Raw genomic sequence first — 25,826 nt, 5'->3', positions numbered from 1 at the left:
TTTTTTTTAGGGACCACCTCACATTTGAAGTCATTTTGAGGGTTCTATATGGCTGAAAATACCCAAAAGTGACACCATTCTAAAAACTGCACCCCTCAAGGTGCTCAAAACCACATTCAAGAAGTTTATTAACCCTTCAGGTGTTTCACAGCAGCAGAAGCAACATGGAAGTAAAAAATGAACATTTAACTTTTTAGTCACAAAAATGATCTTTTAGCAACAATTTTTTTATTTTCCCAAGGGTAAAAGGAGAAACTGGACCACGGACATTGTTGTCCAATTTGTCCTGAGTACGCTGATACCTCATATGTGGGGGTAAACCACTGTTTGGGCGCACGGCAGGGCTCGGAAGGGAAGGAGCGCCATTTGACTTTTTGAATGAAAAATTGGCTCCAATCTTTAGCGGACACCATGTCGCGTTTGGAGAGCCCCCGTGTGCCTAAACATTGGAGCTCCCCGACAAGTGACCCTATTTTGGAAACTAGACCCCCCAAGGAACTTATCTAGAAGCATAGTGAGCACTTTAAACCCCCAGGTGCTTCACAAATTGATCCGTAAAAATGAAAAAGTACTTTTTTTTCCCCAAAAAATTATTTTAGCCTCAATTTTTTCATTTTCACATGGGCAACAGGATAAAATGGATCCTAAATTTTGTTGGGCAATTTCTCCTGAGTACACCGATACCTCACATGTGGGGGTAAACCACTGTTTGGGCACATGGTAAGGCTCGGAAGGGAAGGAGCGCCATTTGACTTTTTGAATGGAAAATTAGCTCCAATCGTTAGCGGACACCATGTCGCGTTTGGAGAGCCCCTGTGTGCCTAAACATTGGAGATCCCCTACAAGTGACCCCATTTTGGAAACTAGACCCCCCAAGGAACTTATCTAGATGCATAGTGAGCACTTATAACCCCCAGGTGCTTCACAGAAGTTTATAACGCAGAGCCGTGAAAATAAAAAATAATTTTTCTTTCCTCAAAAATGATTTTTAGCCCAGAATTTTTTATTTTCCCAAGGGTAATAGGAAAAATTGGACCCCAAATGTTGTTGTCCAGTTTGTCCTGAGTACGATGATACCCCATATGTGGGGGTAAACCACTGTTTGGGCGCACGGCTGGGCTCGGAAGGGAAGGCACGCCATTTGGCTTTTTGAATGGAAAATTAGCTCCAATCATTAGCGGACACCATGTCGCGTTTGGAGAGCCCCTGTGTGCCTAAACATTGGAGCTCCCGCACAAGTGACCCCATTTTGGAAACTAGACCTCCCAAGGAACTAACCTAGATGTGTGGTGAGCACTTTGAACCCCCAAGTGCTTCACAGAAGTTTATAACGCAGAGCCATGAAAATAAAAAATAATTTTTCTTTTCTCAAAAATGATTTTTTAGCCCACAATTTTTTATTTTCCCAAGGGTAACAGGAGAAATTGGACCCCAAAAGTTGTTGTCCAGTTTCTCCTGAGTACGCTGATACCCCATATGTGGGGGTAAACCACTGTTTTGGCACACGTCGGGGTTCGGAAGGGAAGTAGTGACGTTTTGAAATGCAGACTTTGATGGAATGCTCTGCGGGCGTCAGGTTGCTTTTGCAGAGCCCCTGATGTGCCTAAACAGTAGGAACTCCCCACAAGTGACTCCATTTTGGAAACTAGACCCCCAAAGGAACTTATCTAGATGTGTGGTGAGCACTTTGAACCCCCAAGTGCTTCACAGAAGTTTATAACGCAGAGCCGTGAAAATAATAAATGTGTTTCCTTTCCTCAAAAATATTTTTTTAGCCCAGAATTTTTTATTTTTTCAAGAGTAACAGGAGAAATTGGACCCAAAAGTTGTTGTCCAGTTTCTCCCGAGTACGCTGATACCCCATATATGGGGGTAAACCACTGTTTGGGCACATGCCGGGGCTCGGAAGGGAAGTAGTAACGTTTTGGAATGCAGACTTTGATGGAATGGTCTGCGGGCATCATGTTACGTTTGCAGAGCCCCTGATATGCCTAAACAGTAGAAACCCCCCACAAGTGACCCCATTTTGGAAACTAGACCCCCCAAGGAACTTATCTAGATGTGTGGTGAGCACTTTCAATCCCCAAGTGCTTCACAGAAGTTTACAACGCAGAGCCGTGAAAATAAAAAATCATTTTTCTTTCCTCAAAAAAAGATGTTTTAGCAAGCAATTTTTTATTTTCACAAGGGTAACAGGAGAAATTGGGCCCCAATATTTGTTGCCCAGTTTGTTGTGAGTGTGCTGGTACCCCATATGTGGGGGTAAACCACTGTTTGGGCACACGTCAGGGCTCGGAAGGGAAGTAGTGACATTTGAAATGCAGACTTTGATGGAATGGTCTGCGGGCATCACGTTGCATTTGCAGAGCCCCTGATGTGCCTAAACAGTAGAAACACCCCACAAGTGACCCCATTTTGGAAACTAGACCCCCGAAGGAACTTATCTAGATGTGTGGTGAGCACTTTCAACCCCCAAGTGCTTCACAGAAGTTTATAACGCAGAGCCGTGAAAATAAAAAATAATTGTTCTTTCCTCAAAAATTATGTTTTAGCAAGTAATTTTTTATTTTTGCAAGGGTAACAGGAGAAATTGGACCCCAACAGTTGTTGCCCAGTTTGTCCTGAGTACGCTGGTACCCCAAATGTGGGGGTAAACCACTGTTTGGGCGCACGTCGGGGCTTGGAAGGGAGGGAGCACCATTTGACTTTTTGAACGCAAGATTGGCTGGAATCAATGGTGGCGCCATGTTGCGTTTGGAGACCCCTGATGTGCCTAAACAGTGGAAACCCCTCAATTCTAACTTCAACACTAACCCCAACACACCCCTAATCCTAATCCCAACTGTAGCCATAACCCTAATCACAACCCTAACCCCAACACACCCCTAACCACAACTCTAACCGCAACACACCCGTAACCCTAATTCCAACCCTAATCCTAACCCTAATCCCAACCCTAACCCTAATCCCAACCCTAACCACAACTGTAACCCCAACGCACCCCTAACCCTAACCACAAGCCTAATCTTAACCCTATTTCCAACGCTAGCCCTAATTCCAACCCTAACTCTAATTCCAACCCTAACCCTAAGGCTATGTGCCCACGTTGCGGATTCGTGTGAGATTTTTCCGCACGATTTTTGAAAAATCTGCAGGTAAAAGGCACTGCGTTTTACCTGCGGATTTACAGCAGATTTCCAGTGTTTTTTTGTGCGGATTTCACCTGCGGATTCCTATTGAGGAACAGGTGTAAAACGCTGCGGAATCCGCACAAAGAATTGACATGCTGCGGAAAATACAACGCAGCGTTTCTGCACGGAATTTTCCGCACCATGGGCACAGCGGATTTGGTTTTCCATAGGTGTACATGGTACTGTAAACCTGATGGAAAACTGGTACGAATTCGCAGCGGCCAATCCGCTGCGGATGCGCGGCCAATCCGCTGCGGATCCGCGGCCAATCCGCTGCAGATCCGCGGCCAATCCGCTGCAGATCCGCGGCCAATCCGCTGCAGATCCGCGGCCAATCCGCTGCAGATCCGCAGCCAAATCCGCACTGTGTGCACATGCCATAACCCTAACCCTACCCCTAACCCTAACCCTACCCCTAGTTCTAACCCTAGTTCTAACCCTAACCCCAGTGGAAAAAGAAAAAAAAAATATTTTCTTTATTTTATTATTGTCCCTACCTATGGGGGTGATAAAGGGGGGGGTTTATTTATTATTTTTTTTATTTTGATCGCTGTGATAGAACCTACCACAGCGATCAAAATGTACTTTGTAATGAATCTGCCTTCCGGCAGATTCGGCAGGCGCACTGAGCATGCGCCCGCCATTTTGGAAGATGGCGGCGCCCATGGAGGAGGCGGACGGGCACCGGGAGCCTCGGTAAGTATAAGGGGGGGGGGGAGATCGGGGCACGGGGGGGGGCGTCGGAGCACGGGGGGGTGACATAGGAGCACGGGGGGAGCGGACAGGAGGACGGGGGAGCGGAGCACAGGACGGAGGGGACTACGGGACAGATCGGTGGCTTGGGGGGGCGATCGGTGGGGTGGGGGGGGGTCACTTCAGTATTTCCAGCCATGGGCGATGATATTGCAGCATCGGCCATGGCTGGATTGTAATATTTCACCAGTTTTTTAGGTGAAATATTACAAATCGCTCTGATTGGCAGTTTCACTTTCAACAGCCAATCAGAGCGATCGTAGCCACGGGGGGGTGAAGCCACCCCCCCTGGGCTGAAGTACCACTCCCCCTGTCCCTGCAGAACGGGTGAAATCGGAGTTAACCCTTTCACCCGCTCTGCAGCGACGCGATCATTCCATGACGCCACATAGGCGTCATGGGTCGGATTGGCACGGGTTTTCATGACGCCTACGTGGCGTCAAAGGTCGGGAAGGGGTTAAGGACATGGACATATCGGTCCCATAGTTTGAAACGGTCGATCAATGTGACTGAATAAACTTATGGCCGTGAAAGAGTTAACTGCTTTGCCACTTGTAAAATTATTCATTGCTTAAAATCAGGTTTTTGTGTTCTATACCTTATTTTTGCCATTTTTTGTTTTCTTTACATACAATTTGCAATTTTAAAAATATAAAACTATAAAAGGGTATGTGCATGTCAGGATTTCTTGCAGAAATTTCCTGAAGAAAACCGGAAATTTTCTGCAAGAAATCCGCATTTTTTTTTTTTAGTTTTTTCCCGTTTTTTTAGCATTTTTCAAGCGAAATTAGCTTGCAGAATGCTAAAGTTTTCCAAGCGATCTGTAGCATCGCTTGGAAAACTGACTGACAGGTTGGTCACACTTGTCAAACATACTGTTTGACAAGTGTGACCAACTTTTTACTATAGATGCTGCCTATGCAGCATCAATAGTGAAAGATAGAATGTTTAAAAATAATAAAAAAAGTTAAAAAAATGGTTATACTCACCTGCAGACAGCCGATCTCAGCGGCATCCGTTCCTATAGATGGTGTGTGTGTGCAGGACCTTCGATGACGTCGCGGTCACGTGAGCAGTCACGCGACCAATCACAAGACCGCGACGTCATCGCAGGTCCTTCACACACACCATCTATAGGAACCGAAGCGGCAGCATGCACCGGAGAGGCGGGAAGACTCCGGGGGCCATCGAAGGTGAGTATATCACCATTTTTTATTTTAATTCTTTTTTTTTTTTTTTTTTTACCAATTATATGGTGCCCAGTCCGTGGAGGAGAGTCTCCTCTCCTCCACCCTGGGTACCAACCGCACATAATCTGCTTACTTCCCGCATGGTGTGCATAGCCCCATGCGGAAAGTAAGCAAATCAATGCATTCCTAGGTGTGTGGAATCCCCGCAATTCCGCAAATTTAATGAACATGTTACTTTTTTTTCCGCGGAAAAAAATGCAACATTTGCACAAAAAATGCGGAATACACTGTAAATAATAGGAGGCATATGTAAGCGTTTTTCGCGTTTTTTTCGCGTTTTTTTTGCGTTATCACGTTTTTATAGCGAAAAAAACGTGAAAAATACTGAACGTGTGCACATGGCCTAAATCTTACAACTTTCCCATTAGCCACTGTTTTATTTAAAACTAACTTCATGTTGTTTCAGGAGCTAACACATGTACATAGCGTCAGGATCCGGCCAGAGTGGATCCTGTGTTATCAGCGGTGTATATAAGCATTTTGTAATCGGATAGAGGCTGTCATTGTAGTCCTGCCTCTGATAAGAAGGAACCCTGCTGAAATCTCTTACTAATAAAAGCACAGGAAGGAGTCTACAAAAGCCCCATGGCTTAGTTTGAAAATTGCAAAATTACAAATGTTTTTTTCTTAGATATCAAGATATGAAGAAAAAAAAAGTAAAACTTAAAAAAAACTAATAAATTACCGGTACATGTAACAAAATCATGATTTAAACAATATGTTCATTCCTGATGCTAGCTTCCCTTTAAACAGAACGTTGCAGGTTATTTCTGACTCCTTTGAAATAGTGTTCTCCCACCCTGCCTATCACTGAAAATATGTATCCCCTTTGTTCCAATGTCCAATTTTAACTGAATGGAGATTATTGATGAGAATGCAATTTTCAGAAAAGCACCATTCTGGCATTTGTTTTTATTTCACCACCAGAGTGGCATCACTAATACATATTTTCCTTACCCCTAGTAATATTTTTACCAGTCTCTGTGTTCTGCTCGTCTTGGCACTGCTCCGGTCCTGCTCAGCCATCTTGTGGCGGCAGTTTCTGACCGGAAGTCAGAGGTAACAGCCACAAGCTTCCAATATAAGTCTATGAGAGTCTGGTTCTGGCCTTGTTCGGGCTCTTATAGACTTACATTGAGTATTGACAGACAACTGGAGCGGCACCGAGAACAGAAGAAGACAGTGGCTGGAAACAATTTTACTATGGTCAAAGAACATGCATTAATAATACCACTCCAGGGGTGAAATAAAAAAAAAAAAAAAAAAGCTGAAGTGGTGCTTTAAAATTGTGCACAGTTCTGAACAAGCAAAGCTGCCTCATTATAGCAGCATCGAAGAGCGCACAGATTAGACCGGCATTGCCGCTGGACTGAACTGACAATATGCCGAAATGCCCGACCCGCCGCTACAGGAAACCGGGAGGCTCAGGAGTAGTGCTCTCCTGCCAAAAGTTGATGGGAAACCCATTTGAGTTGAAAAAAGGTCAGTCAATGGTAGACATACGCAACTGTAAATGGAATAGAACATGTAGAGTTTTGCTTTCAGCATTTTTCTTCAGACTACTTGGGCATGACTTCATGACTTACCAAAGCAGCCACTTAGACATGGTCTTTTGGCTCAGGAGAAATACACTACTATTATACAAGTCATAGAGAGTTGTAGTTCACTACAACTTCTGACAACCATAAACAGGAGCACGGCACATCCAGGAGAAATGGTGTCCTTTCCTGATGTTATTTATACAACTACGTGTACCAAGGGCTAAAACCTGCTTTATGTGCCGACATGGTTAACGCTTTGGCTGTGGAATATTCTAGGAGACATCTTTAGCTGTTTACTTCTGGATGTCTGTTTTCCAGTACTTAATAAAAGCATCTTCAATGATCCATGAAGTGGTAACACGACCTTGTGCACATATCTTATCACAGAGAATTCATTTTCCATCTGCTCTCGGAAAATATCAGCCTGTTACATTCATTTATGCAGTCAGAAGTAGTGCACTTTCCCATCAAAATAATGCACCACACTGGCTTGCCTTTTTCCCAGAACTCACTATAAAAGCAAAGCTCACACCTATCAACGATTGATTTTCCGCTAGATTTTTTTTGTGTTTTATATTAGTATTAAATTAGTTTTAAATATTAACTTAAATTCTAACCCCCTTTTCATCAACGTGTATGAAGGTAAATATGAGTGTGAATGTTATAAATAATGTCAATGCCGACATCCCCATTGTAGATAGAAGGTTTTCTGCTACTTACCAGGAAAGAATAATGTCAGTTAAAGTTTCTGCAGTGGAGAAAAAGGCAAACACAATCCAATACATCATCCATTTTACCTGCAAGAAGTCATACATTATTCGTCAGCTTCCATTTAATGCTCTGCAACCCACTGCTCCATACAAAAAGTATTGGCATGACAAGACAAAGTTAAAAAGATTAGGGGCACTTTTAGGGTACATTCCCATAGGGCATTTCTGTGGATATCGCTATGTAGGGGTGTGGTACATGGTGCATATTTCAATTTGCATGTGCACAACATTTCTTAAAATCTCATACAGTCACTCCATGAAAGAAGAGACACTTAAGGTATCGTCACATTAAGCGACGCTGCAGCGATAGCGACAACGATGCCGATCGCTGCAGCGTCGCTGTGTGGTCGCTGGAGAGCTGTCACACAGACCGCTCTCCAGCGACCAACGATGCCGAAGTCCCCGGGTAACCAGGGTAAACATCGGGTTACTAAGCGCAGGGCCGCGCTTAGTAACCCAATGTTTACCCTGGTTACCAGTGTAAATGTGAAAAAAACCAAACACTACATACTTACATTCCGGTGCCTGTCGCGTCTCTGCACTGTGTAAGCGCCAGCCGGAAAGCACAGCGGTGACGTCACCGCTGTGCTTTGCTTTACGGCCGGCACTGACACATTCAGTGCAGGAAGCTCTGAGCAGCAGCGCGGACGCCGGGGGACGTGACAGACATCAGAGGGTGAGTATGTAGTGGTTTTTTTTTTACATTTACAATGGTAACCAGGGTAAATATCGGGTTACTAAGCGCGGCCCTGCGCTTAGTAACCCGATATTTACCCTGGTTACCATTGTAAAACATTGCTGGTATCGTTGCTTTTGCTGTCAAACACGACGATACACGCCGATCTGACGACCAAATAAAGTTCTGGACTTTCAGCAACGACCAGCGATATCACAGCAGGATCCAGATCGCTGCTGCGTGTCAAACACAACGATATCGCTATCCAGGATGCTGCAACGTCACGGATCGCTATCATTATCGTTGCAAAGTCGTTTAGTGTGAAGGTACCTTTAGCCACACATCTTTATCAATCAAGACCTTGAACTAAGGTCTCTGGGGTCAATTTAATAAGACTGGGGTTAATTACACCAGTCTTAGGCTACGTTCACATTTGCGTTGTTGTGTGCAGCGTCGGCGACGCAACGCACAACGCATGCACAGCACATGCATAACGCAGCGTTTTGTGACGCATGCGGTCATTTTTTTTACGCCAAAAAACTGCATCATGCAGCGTTGTCTGCGCCCTGACAGTTGCGCCAAAAATGACGCATGCATCACAAAACGCTAGACAACGCATGTCCATGCGCCCCCCCCATGTTAAATATAGGGGCGCATGACACATGCGTCGCCGCGGCTGCGCCCGACGCAACGCAAATGTGAACGTAGCTTTAAAAAGGTATCAACCAAATATTCCATAATCCTTGATAATTATGTACAGTACAGACCAAACGTTTGGACACATCTTCTCATTTAAAGATTTTTCTGTATTTTCATGACTATAAAAATTGTACATTCACACTGAAGGAATCAAAACTATGAATTAACACATGTGGAATTATATACTTAACAAAAAAGTGTGAAACAACTGGAATTATGTCTTATATTCTAGGTTCTTCAAAATAGCCACCTTTTGCTTTGATGACTGCTTTGCACACTCCTGGCATTCTCTTGATGATCTTCAAGAGGAAGTCACTGGAAATGGTTTTCACTTCACAGGTGTGCCTTGTCAGGTTTAATAAGTGGGATTTCTTGCCTTATAAATGGGTTTGGGACCATCAGTTGTGTTGTGCAGAAATCTGGTGGATACACAGTTGATAGTCCTACTGAATAGACTGTTAGAATTTGTATTATGGCAAGAAAAAAGCAGCCAAGTAAAGAAAAACGAGTGGCCATCATAACTTTAAGAAATTAAGGTCAGTCAGTCCGAAAAATTGGGCAAACTTTGAAAGTGTCCCCAAGTGCAGTGGCAAAAACCATCAAGAACTACAAAGAATCTGGCTCACATGAGGACCGCCCCAGGAAAGGAAGACCAAGAGTCATCTCTGCTTCTGAGGATAAGTTTATCCGAGTCACCAACCTCAGAAATTGCAGCTCAGATTAGAGACCAGGTCAATGCCACACAGAGTTCTAGCAGCAGACACATCTCTACAACAACTGTTAAGAGGAGACTTTGTCATGATTCCCAATGGCAGGGAAACATCAAAACACAAAGATAACGGACGAGCTCTGGGTGATGGAATCTCGAGCTGACCGTGAGCTAAATCTACCACACAACTAATAGTAGCCAGGGAGCATACCTGATTAACCCTAGATGCCACGCGCCAGCCGGAGGACTAACTACCCCTGGTAGAGGAAGGAACAGACCTGGCTTACCTCTAGGGAAATACCCCAAAAGATGATAGCAGCCCCCCACATGTAATGACGGTGAGTTTAGAGGAAAAGACATACACAGTATGAAGGTAGATTTAGCAAAGAGAGGTCCACTTACTAGATAGCAGAAGGATACAAAAGAGGACTTCACGGTCAACTGAAAACCCTATCAAAAAACCATCCTGAAATTACTTTAAGACTCCTGTGTCAACTCATGACACAGGAGTGGCAATTTCAGCCCACAAGAGCTTCCAGCTACAGAGAATAACAAAACTGCAAACTGGACAAAAGATACAAAACAAAAGGACAAAGTCCACTTAGCTGATCAGCAGACTAGTAGCAGGAACATGCAACTGAAGGCTCTGGTTACAATGATGACCGGCAAGGAAATGACTGGAGAGCAAGGCTAAATAGGAAACTCCCAAACACTGATGGGAGCAGGTGAACTGAGACAGCAAAGACACACAAGTCACCAGTACCACCAGCAACCACCAGGGGAGCCCAAAAGCGGATTCACAACAAGACTTTGTGCAGCAGGCCTTCATGGTAAAATAGCTGCTAGGAAACCACTGCTAAGGACAGGCAACAAGCAGAAGAGACTTGTTTGGGCTAAAGAACACAAGGAATGGACATTAGACCAGTGGAAAAATGTGCTTTAGTCTGATGAGTCCAAATATAAGATCTTTGGTTCCAACCACCGTGTCTTTGTGCGACGCAGAAAAGGTGAACGGATGGACTCTACATGCCTGGTTCCCACCGTGAAGCATGGAGGAGGAGGTGTGATGGTGTGGGGGTGCTTTGCTGGTGACACTGTCGGGGATTTATTCAAAATTGAAGGCATACTGAACCAGCATGGCTACCACAGCATCTTGCAGCGGCATGCTATTCCATCCGATTTGCGTTTAGTTGGACCATCATGTATTTTTCAACAGGACAATGACCCCAAACACACCTCCAGGCTGTGTAAGGGCTATTTGACCAAGAAGGAGAGTGATGGGGTGCTACGCCAGATGACCTGGCCTCCACAGTCACCAGACCTGAACCCAAGCGAGATGGTTTGGCGTGAGCTGGACCACAGAGTGAAGGCAAAAGGGCCAACAAGTGCTAAGCATCACTGGGAACTCCTTCAAGATTGTTGGATGACCATTCCCAGTGACTACCTCTTGAAGCTCATCAAGAGAATGCCAAAAGTGTGCAAAGCAGTCATCAAAGCAAAAGGTGGCTACTCTGAAGAACCTAGAATATAAGACATTTTCAGTTGTTTCACACTTTTTTGTTAAGTATATAATTACACATGTGTTAATTGAAAGTTTTGATGCCTTCAGTGTGAATGTACAATTTCCATAGTCATGAAAATACAGAAAAATCTTTAAATGAGAAGATGTGTCCAAACTTTTGGTCTGTACTGTATGCATTGGTATGTAAACAAGTTCCCCTATTTCCTCCATAGATTGAAAGCTTGCGAGCAGGGCCCTCACTCCCTCTTGGTATCTGTTTTATGTGATTATTGTTATGCTGTAATGTCTTTTATTGTCTGCACAAGTCCCCTCTAAAATATAGAGTGCTGCAGAATATGTTGGTGCCATAGAAATAAAAATAAATAATAATTATATTATTATATGCATTAAAATAGATATCAATCTCCATCTTCCCCAGTTTCCACCACCGCTTTGGTCACTTTCTCAATGTAAGTCTATGGAAATTGGTTCGAAGTCTTATAGACTTACATTATAGAAAGCCTTACAAGCTTATATTGGAAAAATGGCTAACATTTTACAAATTAGAGTTAGCAATAGCTGCAGAGCGTTCACAAGGGACGGGAGAGGCACTGGAAACCGGAGAAGATGGCGTAAGTACCATAGATGCCGTGTGAGTTAGTAAAAGCTGCAGAGCGTTCCCAAGGGACCGGAGTGGCACTGGAAATCAGAGCAAACGGTGTAAGTACCGGATTCTAAAACATTTACACTATATTACCGAGATTATGAGGACATTTTATGGAATACAAAATGTTGAGAGACTTTCTTTAAAAAGCAAGATAAGCCGAAATTGGCACATCATTAGCCGCCTTTGGGCCAGAAACGGATATCTATGGCAACTAGGAGGTGGGAATTTTGGTTACAATCTGTGACCATTTCTGGCACAAATTGTAATAAATCCATCAGATTATGTGGCACAACTGTCCCCAGTCTTTTTCATCACTTATGAAGAGAAGCTGAAACTGGTGCAAGTGTTGGTATGGTGTACATCAAAGTTTGTGACTACTTTATGCCACAAAGACAATAATAACTCTCCCCAATATATGAAAACTAAGGCCTCATTCACACTTAAAGTATTCCCAGAGAGTCGCATATCCGTGTATTTTTTGTTGACTGGGTGTCTGTTTTTTTTAATTTTCTTTTGCAGACACTCTTATGTTTTTAATCTGAGTCACGGCTCAAGCTCATCCATATGTGTCTATAATGACCACTGACAGCACGAAGATGTCATCTGTGTGCAATACAAGTGCTACACTTTTTTAACATCAAACTTTACAATTTTTTTTTCTTGGCATATGAAAAAATGATGGTAAAAATGGACGAACTGAAAAAAAAACAAATTGGTCTTTTTATTTATTTATTTTAAGTATGAGGAAATAGTCTTCTGAATGAGATCTAATTATTATTATTGTATCGAGTAATCTAGGGGATAAATAACACCTGCAGAAATTATTGCTACAAATTCTATACAATAATGCTATGATGCATCCATGTTCAATGTTCACTTGTTGCCATACAAGTGCTTCTCACTAAACAGAACATCAACATTAATAGAAATAAGCACTTGAAATAGATCACTCTGTCTGTAATATAGGAGTTTCACTTTTTGTATTGAAGAACTGAAATAAATTTACTTTTTGATGATATTATAAATTTTGTGAGAAGCACTTGTATATTCCATCCCTTGGCAAGTACCATAATATTGTATTTACTTCACTTGTTAGTGGTTTTACTGTTACGGCTGATAATAAATAACAAATAAATAATTGTTCATCATCAAACACGTAACATCACATACAAAAACTTACATATTCTTTAACATTTTTTGTCTTGACAGCCTTATATGATGAGTATGCTGGATATAACGTGCCAAATAGCAACCTGCACAATAAAAAGACAGAAATATAGGTAAGAGGAGAGAATGGCAGAATATATCAATCGCCACTTATCAGAATTGACTCCGATTTCACCATGTCTTATCAAATGTAAGCTTGTTGCATACTATTTCTCACTAAACAGAGAAACAACTAAAAGGTAAAAATACCAAATATTTATTCATTACAATTACATAACCGACTATATTAGTCTACGTTCACATTTGCGGTCGGCGCCACAGCGTCGGGCGCCGCAGCGTCGCCGCATGCGTCATGCGCCCCTATATTTAACATGGGGGCGCATGGACATGCGTCGCACTTGCGTTTTGCGCCGCATGCGTCCCTGCGGCGCCCGCGTCCGGGCGCAGAGGACGCAGCAAGTTGCATTTTTGCTGCGTCCAAAATCAATCAAAAAAAGGACGCATGCGGCGCAAAACGCAGCGTTTTGCATGCGTTTTGCTGCGTTTTTGTTTGCGTTGTGCGTTGCGGCGCCGACGCTGCGGCGCGCAACGCAAATGTGAACGTAGCCTTATTCTATTGAGAAGTAATGACTAAAGTCATGAAGTTGAGAACAGATTTTATTTATACAAATATTGTGCATAGAATCATTATGATGACGAGTTAGATGACGAGATCTGGCAAATCATATTAAGTAAAGACCTATAAGAAGGACTGTTACTGACAATGAAGTATGCGCTTTAATCTTTCTTTTGTTTTTGGAATAGAGTTCATTTTGATCGCGCTTTATTTTCTGCTGACCGGACAAACAAAAAATAAATTTAAAAAAATTGTTTTTTTTGCAAGTAATACATGTTGTGAATTCTGCTCTTAGGCTCCCTCCGGTGGTTGTTGGTGGTAGTGCAGTTGTCTTGGGGTTGTAATCCGGGCAGGTGTTTCTGCTGATTGCAGCTCTATTAGGTATTTAGGTGTGCAGGATCCATGAGTCCATGCCAGTTGCCCATTGTACTTGGAGGGATTGCATCTCTCTCTGGCTCCTCATGCCCTGCTGCCTATTCAGCTAAGATAAGTGTCTGGTTTTTTGTCTCTATGCACACATGCAGTGTGCTTTGCAATTCAGTGTAATTCATGGTGTTTTTGTCCAGCTTAGACTTTGTTTGGATTTTTCAGTCATGCTGGATTTTCAGGAGATGCAGATATACTTTCTATGTCTTTAGTTAGATGTAGAATATTTGTATTATCTGCTGTGGATATTTTTAGGATTTTAATACTGACCGCTTAGAATTCTGTCCTATCCTTTTCTATTTAGCTAGAAGTGCCTCTTTTGCTAAATCCTGTTTTTCTGCCTGCGTGTGTTTTTCCTCTTATACTCACAGTCAATATTTGTGGGGGGCTGCCTATCCTTTGGGGTTCTGCTCTGAGGCAAGATAGAATTCCCATTTCCATCTATAGGGGTATTTAGTCCTCCGACTGTGTCGAGGTGTCTAGGACTTGTTAGGTACATCCCACGGCTACTTCTAGTTGCGGTGTTAGTTTAGGGTTTGCGGTCAGTACAGGTACCACCTACTCCTGAGAAAGTCTCTCATGCGGCTCCAAGGTCACCGGATCATAACAAATACATATACAGAGAAACACGCTATACAATGTGCTTACAACTAAATCAACAAGTTATAAATACGGAATTTTAAGGGAAGCTTGGATATGTAGTTTAATATTTGAGAATAAAGCCTTCACGCTACATCTTAGACCCCTTTCAGTACTCTGTTTAGGGGTTCCATTTGAATATCTGAAAAACGGTTTTCAGTCTGTTCTCAGATGGAGCAACTGACTTCAAATCAGGCAAAATATGAAACTTCAGACCCCATTTCATCAAGTCTAATGTGGATCTCTCAAAGGAATGCCAGGGATTCAGACAGAAACCCAGACAGATTGAAAAGCAACGACGCGGTGTGAACCAAGTCCCTAATTACGGTAGTTTTTAGACCTCCTTCACAGTGTTTTGGATCAGTGTCACCAATGTATGGTTTGTGTGTGTTTTTACCATCAGTGTGTCCGTTTTTACCCTCACTGTGTCCGTTTTTACCAGGGTGTCAGTTTTTCACAGATGGATAAATGCATAAATAAGTGACCAAGCTTCCCCCTATCCTTTGCAATGTTAAATACCGACAGCATATGGGTGGTACGCTGATGCCATCTGTGTGCTGTACACGGTTTTCACAGACCCATAGATTTGTACTGGCCCTTTTATCTGTGCTGCTGGAAAAAAAAACAAAAAACTGACATATCTGAGTTTTGCACACCGTCCATGAAAAAATCGTAGTTACTTACCGATAACGGTATTTCTCTGATCCCATGATGGCACCACGGAGAGAGGGGTCCGCCCCCAGGGACAGGAAACCTACAGGTGAAAAAGGGCGTACCTCTCTCCCACATCAGTTGGTTAACAGAGCCTTATACAGAACTTCAGCTGCAACTTAATGTTTACACAAATTAAATTTAACAATTTTTACTTAACAGAGGCACCGTGACTAAGGTTAACTAACTATACATTATAATGTGCACACCTGTGTGTGAAAAGGGAGGGAATATACGGGTGCCATCATGGGATCAGAGAAATACCGTTATCGGTAAGTAACTACGATTTTCTCTATCCCCATGATGGCACCACGGAGAGATTTACATAGATTGTAACTTTTTTTAGGGAGGGACCACTGCCTCTAGAACCCTTCGACCAAAGGTGAGATCAGAGGAGGTCAAGTCTAAGCGGTAGTGTTTGAAAAATGTAGACTGGGAAGACCAAGTGGCCGCTCTACATATCTGTTGTATTGAAGCGCCCGCTCTTTCCGCCCAGGATGATGCCACTGCTCTGGTCGAGTGCGCTTTTATATTCTCCGGGATGGCCGCCCCGCTGGAAGAGTAGGATAGGGCGATGGCATCTCTTATCCACCTCGCTAGCGTAGCTTTTGACGCTTTCTGTCCCTTCCGCGGACCCTGGAAGCAGACAAACAGAGCCCTATCCTTCCTGCACTCCCTAGTGGCTGACAAGTATTGGAGTAGGCACCTCCTAACATCAAGGGTATGTAGTGTTTTTTCTCCCTCATTCTTGGGGTTGGGACAGAATGAGGGCAGGGAGACCTCTTGTGTCCTGTGAAATTGAGACGCGACTTTTGGGAGGTAAGCCGGGTCTGTTTTTAGAATGACTCTGTCCTCGAGAATTTGAGTGAAGGGAGGGCCCGCGGACAATGCTTGTATGTCACTAACGCGACGGGCTGAGGTTAGGGCCACTAAGAGTGTTGTTTTTAAAGATAGAATCTTTAGGGGTGCGTCTGCCAAGGGCTCAAAAGGAGATTTGGTTAGTGCATTTAGAACAAGGTTTAAATCCCATGGAGGGGCATTATGCAAAGGAACCGGTCTTGATCTACCCGAGGCTTTGATGAATCTCACGATCCATCGGTTTCTGGCTAGATCATAATTATACAGCGCTCCCAAGGCTGCTACCTGAACTTTTAGAGTACTTGTAGCTAGCCCTTTTTCCAAACCCTTTTGCAGGAATTCGAGAATTTTATCTATTGGGATTTCCCCCCCTGGGTCAGCCCCTGATACAGACATGAATTTTTTCCACACTTTGCCATATATTTTGGTGGTTACGGGTTTCCTACTCTGTAGTAATGTGGACACCAGATTGGATGAAAACCCTTTGTTACTTAACAGCTTCCTTTCAAAAGCCAGGCTGTCATATGTAGGCTTTTTACATTGGGGTGACACACTGGGCCCTGGGATAATAGATTTTGCGTGTCTGGTAGAACCCACGGGCTGTCTAAGGACATCTTCCTCAGCCAGGAAAACCATATTCTGCGAGGCCAGAATGGAGCTATGATTATCACTGTTGCCCCCTCCTCCCGAATTTTCCTCAAGACTAGGGGAATGAGGGATATTGGAGGGAACGCGTAGGAGAGGCGATAGTTCCAGGGGACTGTGAGAGCGTCCAGAGCTACTGGCCCTCCCCGGGGGTCGATTGAGCAGAACTTCCTCACTTTCCGGTTCTGATAGTCCGCGAATAGGTCTATTTCTGGTTCTCCCCAACGCTTCACTATTTGGTTGAATACCGACTGTTTCAGCTCCCACTCCCCCTGTTTCAAGCGTGTTCTGCTGAGGAAGTCTGCGGTCTGGTTTTCTGAACCCTTTATGTAAAGGGCCGTCAGGGACTTCAGATTGTGTTCTGCAATGTAGAAGATGGATCGGGTTTCTTCCATCAGTGTTTGTGACCTGGTGCCCCCTTGGTGGTTTAGGTATGCTACCACTACCTGATTGTCCGAGAAGACTTTTACGTGGTGGGAGCGGATGATTTTTAGGAAGTGCATTAAGGCGAGTTTTACCGCTAGCAGTTCTTTCATATTTGACGAGGTCAGCTGTTGATTTTTGTCCCAGTTCCCTTGTGTCACCTGACCGTCTATATGAGCACCCCACCCCCAGGGGCTTGCATCCGTCGTTAGGATTTTTTCTGTTGGTAGTGACCAGGGGACCCCCTTGGTAAGATTTATCGGGTCCGCCCACCACTGTAGGGAGTGTATCGTAGTTGGAGATATGCTTAACTGCCCGTCTAAATTTCCTCCCAGACACAGGCTTGAACTTAAAGTCTCCCATTGTAAGTCCCGGGAATGGCACTGTGCCCACTGCACTGCCGGGATACAGGATGTCATGGAGCCCAGCAGGGACATGGCTTTCCTGAGTGTGGTGACCGGGGATGTTGACAGCTGTACCGCTGCCTGTGTCATTTTCTGAATCTTCCCCTGAGGAAGATAACACGTTTGTGTGGTTGAGTCGAGGACTATCCCCAAGTACTCCTGTACCTGTGATGGGACTACTTTGGATTTGGTAAGGTTCAATAGCCAACCCAGGCTTGACAGAGAAGTCATAACCAAATCCAACTGCTGTTTGCAGTGATGGAATGATGTCCCTGCTACAAGGAGGTCGTCCAGGTAGGGGACTATCAGGATATTCTGTTCTCGTATATGCGCCATCACTTCCGACATTAGTTTCGTGAAAACCCGGGGTGCGATAGCTAACCCAAAAGGGAGGGCCCGAAACTGATAATGTTTCACCTCCCCCTGGATATTCACTGCTAGCCGGAGGTACTTTTGATGATCCTTGTGGATCGGTACATGATAGTATGCATCCCGTAGGTCTAGAACAGTCATGAAACATCTGGGAAAGAGTATTTTTACGCAAGATTTTATTGTTTCCATTTTGAAGTGTGGGATCTCGAGAAAACTGTTTAACTTTTTGAGATTTATTATTGTCCTGTATGACCCATCTGGCTTCTTTCGGAGGAAGAGGGGAGAATAGAAGCCCATGCCTCTTTCCTGGTGAGGGACTTCCTGTAGGACCTCCTTCTGGACTAGGCCTAGAATTTCTTCCTGAAGAGCCGACTGTTCTTGAGACTGTCTCTGTGGTGTCACCATGAAGAGGTTGTTGGGGGGAATGCGGAACTTTAGCTTGAGTCCTTCTCGTACTATGCCTAGTATCCAGGGACTGCTTGAAATTTTTTCCCAGGCTGGGAGAAACTTTGTCAGTCTCCCGCCAACCTGGGGGACACCTTCATTGAGTTTTTTTGTTGTCGGGAGTGGGTTTGTTGAATAGGAACCCTCTGGTTTTATTTCTTTTTTCCTCCCATGTTTCTTTGTTCCCTTTCGGAGGTTTTCTCCGCATAAATTTTTTATTCCGAAAGGAACGTCTGTATGATTGGTTGGGGAAACCAGGGAAAGACTTTTTCTTGTCCTCGGCTTTCTCGAGGATGTCATCTAGCGTTGCGCCGAACAAGAATTCACCCTCGCAGGGTATTGAGCAGAGTTTTGTCTTTGTCTGAAGGTCCCCTGGCCAACATTTTAGCCACAGGGCACGTCTTGCGGCGTTTGAGAAGGCGGCAGCCCTGGCTGCTAGTCTGGCCGAGTCTACCGATGCATCCGCCAAAAAGGCTGCTGCACCTTTCATTATAGACACTGATTTTTGAATTGTGTCTCTTGAGACTCTTCCCTTTAATTGGGAATCCAAGTGCTCAAGCCACACCATTAGCGCGCGAGCTGTGCAGGTGGCCGCGACAGCTGGTTTAAGCCCGCCTCCTGCCGCTTCCCAAGAGTTTTTTAGGAAAACCTCGGCTTTTTTGTCCATCGGATCTTTTAAGGTACCCATGTCCTCAAAAGGTAGGGCAAACTTTTTTGAGGCCTTTGCTATGGCCACGTCTAATTTTGGTGCTTTACTCCAGGACGAGCATGCTGGGTCATCAAATGGGTATTTTCTTTTGGGGGTGAGGAGAGCTTTTTTGTCTGGCTTTTTCCACTCTCTTTTAATTAGAGAGTGAATTTTCTCATTTACTGGGAATGCTCTTTTCCTTTTTTGTTCCAGACCGCTGAACATTATGTCCTGCGCTGTTCTTTTAGGTCTCTCCTCCACTATCCCCATTGTTGCTCTGACTGCTTTCACTAAAGCGTCTGTTTCCTCGATAGGGAAGCAACTGCGCCCCCCCTCAGAGGATACTGAAGAAGTGTCAGAGGCTGACGAATTATTTGAGTCAGATAATTCACTCTCTGACTCGTCCGCACTAGATACGGGGGACTCGGGTGTTTTCTTATGTTTTTTCTTTGTGGCTTTAATGCCTTTAATGGCACTTTCCACCTGGATTTTTATTAACGACTTTAATTCGGATGCAAATGATGGAGTTTCCTCCTGAATCGTCTTTTTTATACAGACGCTGCATAGTCTCTTTTCCCAGGAGGAAGGCAGCTCGTCTGAACATATGGCACATTCTTTGTGCTTAGTTTTGGCTGTACTTTTTCTCCCCTAGAACAAAAAAGAGCCCTATATTAAACTCAGCACTTTCACGTAGATCACTCACCCCCTGTGGATCAGAGATACCGTCTCGGGCCTGGGGACTGTATCCGCTGGAATCGTCGCCGGCCGTGTGGTTTTTGCAGACCCCCGACTGCGTTGAGACTCTGATCGTCCGCTGCTGCTGCGCTGTACAGAGGACGAGTTTCCTTTGCGCTGCTGCTGTGGGTGCAGACGCCGCTGCACTTGTGCCTGCTCAGGAGATCGCTGGACAGCTTCCTGCATAACCTGCTGCTCGTTTTCGCTCATGGTGGCCTCCGCACTGTCTGGTGCACTTTGGAGTTTGAATTTGCCACCCTTTTCCCTATGCTGGCGTTCTTTTATGCATTTGCCGGCGAAACCGGAAGTGACGGTTTGCGCATGCGCCCGCACAACTTCCGGTCTCTGTCAGCTTCACATGAGGGAATGAATGTGGTGGGACGCCGGCGCGCGCGCACTAGCGCTGCGTTTTTGCGGTGATGGCGCCGGTGAGCGCACTAGCGCTCCATTACCGACGCCCACACCAATTTACCGGTAATGACGCCGGTCCGGCCCGTTTTTACTTGGGCTTTTATGGTAGGATAGCCGCCGCTACCCCCATATTACCATCCAGAGTCCTCCGGTGACCGCCGTCACCCGCTCCTTATCCCCCTCTTTTTTTTTTTTTTTTTTTCTGTGGAAGGCAGACTGGATCCTTTCACTGCCTTCCTCCACTCACCCATGAGGCCCGCCGACCCCTGTGGTGGTGCTTCAGGAAAGGGAGAAAAAAGAGGGAAAAAACCGCTTGATCCAGCCGTAACAGGGCGCCCCCTGTTAGAAAGTCGACTGCATCAGCCCCTGGAACTCCACGAAGAATCCTTCAGGTACGTGCTGTAGGTTCCCCGTCAGGGACAGGAAACCAACTGATGTGGGAGAGAGGTACGCCCTTTTTCACCTGTAGGTTTCCTGTCCCTGGGGGCGGACCCCTCTCTCCGTGGTGCCATCATGGGGATAGAGAAAACATACATGTGAGTCACTCTGTAAATTGTAACGGGTACATGTGAAAAAATGGATAGAACACATATGTGAAACACAGATGTGTAAATGATTCCTTAGGCTACGTTCTCACGATGAGTTTTTGATGCTGCATATTTTTGCGGCTTTAGAAAAGGAGCATCTTATGGTTCCAGCAAAGTAGATGGGATTTATATTTATAATCTCATGCCCACTGTGCTTTTTAAACACACCATGAACTGACCTGTGGTGCGGGTTTCAAATCTGCAGCATGTCAATTTTTTGTGTGGGTACGCTGGTCACAAGGGGGCATTCTTTGCGTCTGGAGGAGAGAAGGTTTTTCCACCAACATAGAAGAGGATTCTTTACTGTTATGTCAGTAAGAATCTGGAATTCCTTGCCTGAGGAGGTGGTGATGGCGAACTCAGTCGAGGGGTTCAAGAGAGGCCTGGATGTCTTCCTGGAGCATAACAATATTGTATCTTACAGTTATCAGGTTCTTTAGAAGGACGTAGATCTCGGGATTTATTATGATGGAATATAGGCTGAACTGGATGGACAAATGTCTTTTTTCGGCCTTACTAACTATGTTACTATGTTTGGATTTTTCCCATAGACTTACATTAGATGCGGAAATTCTGCAGGTAAAAAAATATGGGGTTTTTTGTGCGTTTCCGCTGCGGAAACCCATCAAAAACGCTTATCATCCGCACCTAAATATTTCATTAATGTTGTGTCAAAGCAAAATACCAGTAGCAAAAACAAAGCAGCTTTATTTAAAGCATGACACACTAAACAAAAAACACAGCGATAAAATACGTTAAAAAATGAACAGAAAAACACAATGAAAGACCGCAAGTAACAATTTACTTAATAGGAGTCCAAAACTTACCAAAAAGTAATCGTGGGAATTTAGCCTTATAGAGATGCAATGTTCTACAAATAGGAACAGTTTCCAAAATAATCAGAATAGTTCTGTCAGGTATTTAACGCAATTCATAGCAAAATTGTCAGAATGTCCCCACCCGCATCCTTAAAATATCCAGCTACGATAACCACTTTGTAATCATTCCCTTCTCAGTCTGAATGTGTATTAAAGAAAACAACACACAGTACTGTGCAGAGTGCAACATAAAATACATTGTCATTTATGAGCATATACATTATATATTAAAGCGGTTTTCTGGAATTCAGTGCAATAACAGCCTGAAGTAAAAGTGGGTCAGTTACAGTAAATTAATTCTAAGCACTTCTTCCCGATTCAAGAAAGTAAGAAATACTTGACCCCATGTCAGTGGTTTTTAACTATTTTTTGTGACATGTAAGGCTGCTTTCACACATCAGGTTTTTTGTTTCAAGCACAATCCGGCTGATTTTGAAAAAACGGATCCGTTTTTTTTTTTTTTTTTACGCCGGATCAGTTTTTTTTCCCATACAGTTGTATTAGCGCCGGATTGTGCCTGAAGGGCATGCGTTTCATCCGTTTTGTGCCGGATCTGTCCCTTCAGGCTTTTTTGCCGGACACAAAAAACGTCTACTGCAACGTTTTTTCTGTGCGGTGAAAAAGCCTGAAGGGATGTTTCCGGCAAACGCATGGAACGGGTGTGTGAATGAACGGTTCCGGCTATTGAATCCGTTTTTTACACATTGAGCTCTTTCTCTCGTATTGTTATACACGGTATATTTCTTAGTGCTATATATGCTTTGGAGTAGTCACTGCTAAGATTCTACACCTCACACCGGACAGCAAAAGGGCAAGTGCTAAGCATTCGATATTCGAAATGAGTTTTTTGAGTGCAAAAACTGCTTCAAGAAACTCTTTGGGGAGTTTTTGGAGGTTTTTCTTTTCTGAAAAGTTTTCTAAAGTTGTTCTGGAAAACTTTTTTTTTCCCCCTGAAGCATTTTTTTGCAGCCTTTTAATTGGACAGAACCTACTTTGCAGGAGGTATTTTTCCAGGATCTACTTCAGATGTTCGTCTATGTGGCCAACGAGTGTTTTGAGGATTTTTTTATTTTTATACTGCTTAAGTGCACACGGAATATTTCAAGGAGTTTTTGGAGAAGAAACGCTTCATATCCTCCTAAAAACATGCAAAACTCCTCAAAAACTTGGAGGTTCCGCTCAGTTTCCTCAACAACAAAAAAACTTTGCAAAAAGACTGTGTGCTTCAAAACTCTTGGAAAATTATTTCAATTCATTTCAAAGGGAAACTCACTTTCTTTTTTTAACCAAAAAACCTCGGTGTGCACATAGCCTTATATGCACATTCTCTCTTCTGAGTTAGGCAGCATTTAAAAACTTGAAGTGGGGAAAAAATAGTTTAAGAAACGCCTCATATGAACAGAAATTTGGATTTTTGATCGAAAACAACGGGAAAAAAAAGTATTTTAGCCTACATTATGTGCACACACTTTTTCAAGGAGTTTTTGAAGCAGAAATGCTTCAAATCTCAAAGCAGCTGTTTTTGCTGTGAAAACTCAACAAAAAGACTCCACGTGCACATAGCCTTAGAGCAATTTCTAAAGAAGATTCACTTAAAAAAAATTCTTCAAAAAACTCAAGTGTGGCCAAAGCCTTAGGGAGGGAATATGCAGCAATTTGGATGTGTTGTGATTTGCTAAATTAAAACTTGCTATCAAGTACCGTAAATGTTTTACAATGCTGGCAATATTGTGAGCAACCTGCAATGGGAAATCTATCAAATCTGAGTTTTTGTTTGTGACTATCACAGTATATGCAATACATCACTAAGATCCTTATGAGCTGCCAGCGACAAACTGCTTTTGCAGGGTAAAGGCCACATTCACAGCCTTTACTCAGTATTTTACCTCAGTATTTGTAGGCCAAAACCAGGAGTGGGTGATGAATACAGAAGTGGTGACGTGTTTCTATTATACTTTTCCTCTGACGATTCCACTCCTTATTTTTGGCTTACAAACTCTGAGGTAAAAACTCACCAAATACTTAACCTGTGTACATGGCCTTAGGCTGTGTTCCCACGATTAACTTTTGATGCTGCTAAATTTCTGTGCCAGTTCTGCACCTATTATGTAAATTAGGTTACTTGTGTTTTTCACATGCGTTGCTATCGCATTTTTTTGTCTCTTTTTGGTATGTCATGTTTCAAATAAAGCTGCTTTGTTTTTGATAATTCATTGTATATGGCTTTGAGAAAAAGTTATTGATATACTTAGGGGCAGATTACAGCGTTTCTGCCTCAGAAACGCACTAAAAACGCAGGCGAGTTTTTTTTACTTGCAGACTTTCTCCATTTAATGCAATTCTATGAGAAAACTTACACAGAAAACTCTTCAAACCCACAAGAGAAATTTTCATATTAAGGAAGGAAAAGCACCGTGGGCATGAGATCACGATATATACTCTGCACTTTGTGGAACTGGAAGACGCTGCCTTTTGACACAATAAAATATGCAGTGTCAAAAACTTATCGTGACACACAGCCCTACCCTAGAGATCTAGTTTTTCCTTTAAGTAGAAAATAAAAGTGTTTATATCCTTAAAGAGAAGCGGTCACCAGGAAAAAAAAGAGACCAATTTTTGCTCTTATTTTATACCCACTGCTTCCCTGGGTATTCCATTTAGTTATTTTAAACCTACCATACCGTCATAGAAATATTGGTCTTTTTGTTTAGTCTTAATTTTTAGGATCTTTAATCTGCTATGAAATATTATCCTGTGAGCAACACCCCCTTGTTTACAGAGATATGGACTTTTTTATTTGGAGAGTAGATCATAAAAATTATCTCCAAATAAAAAAATCCATATCTCTGGAACCGTATGGTAAAACAAAACACAAAATGGAATAGTAAAAAATAATGTAGGAGCAAAAACTGGACACTGGCAGGTTTTGTTTAAATGCCTATATTTAGGGCTAAAACTCATATTTGCAATTGGGTTTCATTAAAAGTTTAGCATTATTTTGCTTCTATAGCCTCTGTATTGCATGGTCTACAATAGGGGCCTTAAACAAGGGCCCGCGGGTCACATGTGGCCCCTGAGGCGGCTTCATGCGACCCACAGGCACTGTAGACTCCCTTGACGATCCCAGGCCAGCCTAGGTGGCTGCCGAAGGCAGCGCATTATTTCAGGTGAATGTGCTTCCAAATGTATTGCCGCGCAGCCTACATCGGCACCCTGGTGTATGACATCACTGCCATGCGTTGGCATGAAGATGTCAGTAGCTGGGTCTGATTGGCTGGTAGCTGGCATTGGTATTGCTGTATAGAGAGTCAATTTCTGTGTGGCAGTACATTTCAATTGAATTTGCATCTAAGGACACACATTCAGCTGAAATAAAGCGCTCCAGTCGGCGGCTCCTGGACCGGGCTGTGATCATCAAGGGTTCTACAGTGCCGGTGGGTCGCATGTGCAGAAAGGACACCGAGGGAATAAAGGACAGGTGAGAAGAATCTCTCTTTTTTTTTCTATTTTATGTGAAGAACGGAACAATAGGGGAGATAGCTACAATATGGGGAACTGGATGGGGACATAACTACAATAAGTGGGCCAGAATGGGGCAGCATTACAAGATGAGGACGAGGTCACATTACTGCAAGAAGGCGGCCAGGATGGGGACATTACTACAATATGGAGACCAGGATGGGGGACATTACTACAAGATGGAGACCAGGATGGGGACATTACTACAATAAGGGGGCCAGAATGGGGCAGCACTACAAGATGAAGACGAGGTCACATTACTGCAAGAAGGCAGCCAGGATGGGGGACATTACTACAAGATTTTTGCCAGAATTACTACGTGGTGCTAATTGCAAGATAATATTACGGTATGTGGCCAAGTGGTGGAAACAAAATTGTAAAAAAAAAAAAAAAAAAGGTAAAATAAAATAAAGCATGAAAAAATATTTTGCCACTAAAAATACTCAAGCTACTTACTGGTAGCGGTGTTTTTCAGGAGCCATGACAGCACAGACGAGAGAGGGGATCCGCCCTTCAGGGACAGGAAACCTACAGACATAAAATTGC

At 43.6% G+C, this 25,826-nt stretch overlaps 1 protein-coding gene across 3 annotated transcripts in view; it reads right to left on the bottom strand.

The window, feature by feature from the left end:
• The window catches only part of REEP2 (receptor accessory protein 2), a 77,881-nt gene that overhangs the window by 40,896 nt on the left and 11,159 nt on the right, over window positions 1-25,826 (bottom strand). For all 3 annotated transcript variants that reach the window (XR_013215802.1, XM_077265561.1, XM_077265562.1), the window contains exons 2-3: window positions 12,938-13,010; window positions 7,456-7,532 (exon numbers count right to left, since the gene is read on the bottom strand). Coding sequence is in view for 2 of the 3 variants with exons in the window: in XM_077265561.1 (XP_077121676.1) it covers window positions 7,456-7,532; window positions 12,938-13,010 (150 nt within the window). In the remaining variant the exon portion in view is untranslated. The remainder of the gene's footprint in view (window positions 1-7,455; window positions 7,533-12,937; window positions 13,011-25,826) is intronic.

The sequence above is a fragment of the Ranitomeya variabilis genome, chromosome 5, assembly GCF_051348905.1.
Source record: "Ranitomeya variabilis isolate aRanVar5 chromosome 5, aRanVar5.hap1, whole genome shotgun sequence".
Lineage (NCBI taxonomy): Eukaryota > Metazoa > Chordata > Amphibia > Anura > Dendrobatidae > Ranitomeya > Ranitomeya variabilis.
Note: the sequence above shows the minus strand (reverse complement) of the source record. Positions and strands in the feature narration are given on the sequence as shown.